This window comes from Asparagus officinalis, chromosome 4 (genome assembly GCF_001876935.1).
Source record: "Asparagus officinalis chromosome 4, Aspof.V1, whole genome shotgun sequence".
Classification (NCBI taxonomy): Eukaryota; Viridiplantae; Streptophyta; class Magnoliopsida; order Asparagales; family Asparagaceae; genus Asparagus; species Asparagus officinalis.
In genome coordinates this window covers 65,323,562-65,329,604 of record NC_033797.1, presented here as the reverse complement: position 1 = coordinate 65,329,604, position 6,043 = coordinate 65,323,562, and the positions used below count along the sequence as shown (strand labels likewise).

At 35.5% G+C, this 6,043-nt stretch overlaps 1 protein-coding gene across 1 annotated transcript; it reads right to left on the bottom strand.

Annotated features, from left to right (window-relative positions):
- Positions 1-2,428, bottom strand: LOC109837600 (putative pentatricopeptide repeat-containing protein At3g01580). Its single transcript, XM_020405914.1, has one exon. It carries the CDS (start codon positions 2,402-2,404, stop codon positions 149-151), a length of 2,256 nt encoding a protein of 751 aa, XP_020261503.1. The 5' UTR covers positions 2,405-2,428; the 3' UTR covers positions 1-148.

The following is a 6,043-nucleotide window of genomic DNA, read 5'->3' as shown; positions in this document are numbered from 1 at the left end:
AAAAAAATAAACCAGTGAGGATTTTGTTATATACTTTAGTCTGTACAAAGAAAAATAATTCTATGACAAAATAAATTTTGTACAGTTGTGATCCTTACCCCCGTCTTCATATGTTCATTGTTAAATACCCGAATCGGCATGTATATACTCAGAGTCCAGATTCAGTTGAACATACTTCATCTCGGATTACCTCGTACAACTCCACCAATCTCTGATATATTACTTCAGATTTTGGATGAGATTCATCATTTGCAATGAAAGCGTGTATCTCACTCTTTACCTCAATCCAACTCCATCCAGCATCCTTCTTCACTCCCCTCTCGTCCATCATCAGCCTAACTCTCTTTACTTCCCTCCATTCCCTGTGCATAGCATGTAAATTCGATAAAAGAATATAACCTGCAGAATCATCTGGAGTTAATTCAAGAACTTTTTTCGCCGCAATTTTCCCTAGTTCAAGATTTCCGTGTAATTTACAAGACCCTAGCAATGTTTTCCACATCAAAACATCTGGCTCAAATGGCATTTGTTCTATTATACAAATAGCTGCTTTAAAAAGACCAGCTCGGCCCATCATGTCAACCATACATGCATAGTGAGAGGAGGATGGGTTAATGCCATAAAGATCCTTCATAACCCTAAAATATTTGATTGCATCATCCACATGACCAATGTGACCACATGCTACCAATAATGCTAGAAATGTTGAATGATCAGGTATCAAGAGGTTCATTTCCACCATCTCAGTAAACACTTTGATTGCGGTTCTTCCATGCCCATTATGTGCATATCCATGAATCAACGAATTCCATGACATGACATCATGGGTGGTCATCACATCGAAAGCCAATCTTGCGTCATCGAGAATACCACATTTCGCGTACATGTTTACTAACGCATTCCCTGTGCAGACATCGAAGGCACACCCTAATTTCAGAGCAAGGCAATGGAATTGCTTTCCTTGGTCTAAGACTGCAAGGTTACTGCAAGAACTTAGTGCACTAGAGAGTCCATATTCGTTAGGTGTAACCCCTTGATTATGCATAGCAACTAGTAATCTTATCGATTTCTCATGGAAACCATTTTGGAAATAGCCAGATACAACAGCACACCAGGATGCCACATCACGGTTTTTGGTTCTCTTGAAAACCTTCTCCAAGTCCTTAACGTCACCATTTCTTGAGTACATTGTAATTAAAGCATTCGAAATACGATTCTCTATAGCAAAATTCAGCTTAATTACCAAGCAATGCAGTTGCTGACCCAATTTGATGGATCCCGAGAACAACCCACATGCCCCGATAACAGTTGCAAATGTAAACTCATTAGGCTTTATACCCTCCAAAACCATTTCCTCGAACAATTTCAATGCCTCATCTACACTCTCTTTATGAAGGCAGCAAGAGATCATCGAACTCCAAGTAACAACATTCTTATCATCCAATTCATCAAACACCAATTTCGCCATGTTGAACTCATAATTTCTGGAATACATTTCAATTAAAGCACTAGAAGAGTAAACACTTTGGTTGATCATTGTCTTTATCATGTAAGTATGGATTTGTTTACCAAGAAGAGGTCCACAAGCTGTAAGAATACTTGTGATCGTGTGTTCATTGGGATGAACCCCTCGATCAATCATCTGACCAAAAACTCTAACAGCCGAATCAAACATTTTGTTCCTACAAAAACCCGATATCAAAGAAGTAAAACCCACCAGATCTACTGCCCCCATTCTATCAAACACTCTAGCAGCTTCATTCATCAATCCACAATTAGAATATAGGCCTATCAAACAAATTCTAATCCGGGAATCACTCTCTATACCCAAACGAATAATTAAGGAAAGAATCTGGCTTGCAAAGTTCAATGCTGCGAGCTCAGTGCAGGCCAGCAGAGCAGCAGACAGTGTGAATTCATTAGCAATCACATCGGATTCAAGCATCTCAATAAAAAGACAGAGCCCGCTAATCGAATCCCCACTATGAACACACCCTCGTATCATTGAAGTCCAAGTTACCACATTTCTCTCGGGCATTTCATCGAACACTTTGAATGCATCAGCAATCAATCCAGCTTTCATTAAAGCATCGATTAATATAGATTCAAGAACAATACCGAATTGGGTTCCTGCCCTTTTGGCTTTGAAGTAAAAATTCTTGGCGGCGGCGAGATTCTTGGTCTCTATTAGGTGTCTCAGATGGTGGGCATGAGTAATTTGGGGAGTTTGGGGTTTTGAGATTGTTTTGGAGAGACTTTTGGAGAGAGTTTGTTGAGTTTTTTGGGGATTGTGAAGGTTGAGGGATTTGGAAATTGAGGGTTTTTTCAGTTGTGAATGAGGGTCAAAGAGATGAATAGTGGATATTGAGGGTTCGAGAATGGGGAAATGTGCAGAGATAATCATATTTGCAATCGCGGCGGGAGATGAGGAATTTGTGGGAGCGAAGCCCACAGTCCAATTTATACGTTAATGGTCCTGTTTTAAACTGAAGTGTTATTTGCATATATAGCCCTTATATCAAGGGTAATTGCAAAAATACCCTACACATTTTAGTATTTGCAAAACTACTCCTCAAATCATCAATTTTGGGTGGGAAAAAACCCTTACAATAATTGGTTATCAACTTTGGTAAGCTACTTTGTAATCACAATGTACAAAAAAGTTCAACAAAATAGTCAAAATTTAGCACTAAGTTGATGATTTGCTGATTTTAGGGATACTTTCTCACAAAGTTGATGATTTGATGGGTAGTTTTGTAAATACTAATATTTCAGATTAATTTGTAAATACCCATAATTTAAGGGGTATATATCCAAATGACCCTAAACTAAACTAGTTTTGTTTTGGACCAAGATGAAAGGGAGGTCCGAAACAAGGTGGTTTGAAACAAGATCAGTGTAAAGTCTAAATTTGACTCTAGAAAACTAGGCCAAACTCGACCTAAATTTATTTAAATAGGATTTTGCTCAGAGTGAGGCCAGGTTTAAACTTGACCGTATTTTGAGAAGATGCCAAACATACCCTTAAGCTTTTCTTGAGTTGCTATAAATCATAAGTCTTTAAAGACTCTGCACTTTTGTGTATTTTAGTAGAAAATTAAATATAAGAATTAAGGTTTAGTTAAACATTAGTTCATGAATATAACCCTCTGACACTAAAAATAATTATTTGTATATTTTTTTTGAGTAAATTACACTAAACCGCCAAGAACATTTAGCATTATGTAGTAAACTTCCAATAACTTTTAGCATTTTGTAGTAAACCCCCAATAACGTCTAACATCGCACTAAACCCTCAATAACTATTGGAATCACAGAAAACTGTTGGATCTGAGATGCAAGCCTGGGGGGTGGGTGAATAGGTTTGCTACTATTTTTCGTACAAACAAAGAAATTACAACGAAAATATTATCAAAATAATAGAAAAAAACTAAAGAAAACACAAGAACTTATAGTGGTTCGGATAGAAAACCTACGTCTAGTCTTCCTTCTCATGAAGATCATCGCTATGACCAAAGTTTACCCAAATCACACCCTGATTCAGTAGGCTTACAAAGATCGAACCCTAGAATTTACCAAAAACCAGTCATCTAACCTAAATACTCATAGATGCAACAACAACTAAGCCTTTATCCTAAATATTTATAGTCGGCTACATGAATCCTATTTTCCATTTTATTCAATTATGAGTCATCTTATTCGTTAAGTTAGTCTTAATCATATCCTTTTAAATTGTTTCTAACCAAGTTATTCTAGGTCTACCTCTAGATCTTCTAACCCTATTAACTCTAATATTATCACTTTTCCAAATCGGTGCATTAAGGGGTCTCCGTTGTACGTGACCAAACTATCTTAATTTATTCTTTATCATTTTATCCTCAATAGGCACAATCTCTAATTTACTACGGATGCACTCACTTCTTATCTGAACATATTGTTTTTTAATTGCCCAATACTCTAACCCATAAAGTATAGTTGGTCTTATAACCGTCCTATAGAATTTTTCCTTTAGTTTTATTGGTATTCTACGACCACATAAGACTCCCAAAGCTCTTCTCCATTTCAATCATCCCGATTTAATTTGATGCACAACATCATCCTCTATCTCACCATCATGCCTAATGGTTGATCCTAAATAGTAAAAATGATTAGTTTTAGGTATTTCTTGGCCATCAATATGTACCATAGACTCTCTTCATTTCCTAGTTTTACTAAAAATGCACTCCATATATTCTGTTTTGTTCTACTAATTCTAAAACCTTTAGATTTAAGAGTTTGTCTCTATCTTTCTACTTTAAAAATAATTTATGCTCTAGTTTCATCTACTAATATTATATCATCGACAAATAACATACAACATGGAATTTTCATCCTGAATATGCTTAATAAGCTGGTCCAAACTAATGCAAAAAGTTAATGACTTAAAGCTGTCCCTTGGTGTAAACCTATAGTAATAAGAAATGGTTTAGTTTCTCCTTCATTAGTACTTACTCTATCATACATATCTTTAATCATATCAATATATATACTAAGAGAGAAATGGATAACCTTGGTACCAAGTTGCTTAAAACAACTTGGTAGTGATGTGGCCTAACCTTGCCCCTACATCATACCTCGAAGATAGAGCCTCAACCACCATTCACAAACTCCAATGTAGATGTAAGGACAAGATTAGGCCACATCACTACCAAGTTGCTTGAAACAACTTGGTACCAAGTTTCTCCATTTTTCTCATATACTAAATACATATATATACTAAATACATGTTCCTTTTCTAACACCCACCACATTACCTCTAGGCATTCTATCATATAAGCATTTTCTAGATCGATAATAATCATATATAGATCCTTTCTCTTCTCTCTATATCTCTCCAACAACCGTCTCAAAATATATATAGGTTTCATAGTTGATCTCTCAGGCATAAAACGAAAATGATTTTTAGATATACTTATCTCTTTTCTTAGTCTTTACTAAATTACCCTCTCCCAAAGTTTTATAGTATGACTCATGAGTTTTATACCTCTATAATTTGAACAAATTTTTATATTCCATTTATTCTTATATATCGGTATCAAAGTACTAATCCTCCACTCATTTGATATTTTTTTGTCTCGATAATCTTATTAAATAGTTTAGTTAACAATCCTAAGTCTATATCTCTAATAAATTTTCAAACATCAATAGGGATATAATCCAGTCCTATGGCTCTTCTATTTTTTATTTTCTTTAGAGCATCTTCAACCTCGCTAATCCTAATCTTTCAACAATATCTATAGTTTCTATCATTCACTATATGCTTAAATTCTCTATTTTGCTCACTTTTTTGGTTATCATTAAACAATTGATAAAAGTAACTCCTCCACCTATCTTTTATTATCCTGTTGGTCACTAGAACTCTTTGATCCTCTCTTTTAATACACCAAATATTATCTAAATCTCTACTCTTCCTTTCTCTAATCTTAGCAAGCTTATATATATCTTTCTCTCCCTCCTTAGGTTCTAACTTTTTATAAAAAATTGCATAAGCTTGTATTTATTCTCACTAACCACTCTTTTTGCTTTCTGAAAACACCCTAGAGGACGGTGAATAGGGTTAATGCTAATTTTATTACATATTAATGCCCATTAAAACTTACTAACATATATATCCTAGCAAGATAGATATACGATTGAATTAAAGCAATGATATATATGCAAAGGGCAAAATAAATAAGAAACAATATAAACAAATAGTAGACACAAAGAGCAAATCAAACACAATGATATGATCATGGAGCTCGGTCCTTCCGACCTACATCTCCGCTCTCCACTCTCGGGGAGAATCCACTACCACGACACACCCGGTTTGGAAGCCAGAACTTCTCTACACACTCAGTTTTTTAGTTTACCGAAAACTCTACAAGACACTCACAATGTACATACACAAACTATAACCTCAAGTATTGGTCCTCACGTATCGCCTCCCTCAAGTGCTTGGCTTTACAACCTCTTACTAGGCTTTACTACCGACGTCACTCCTCTTAGTATCGACTACGTACTC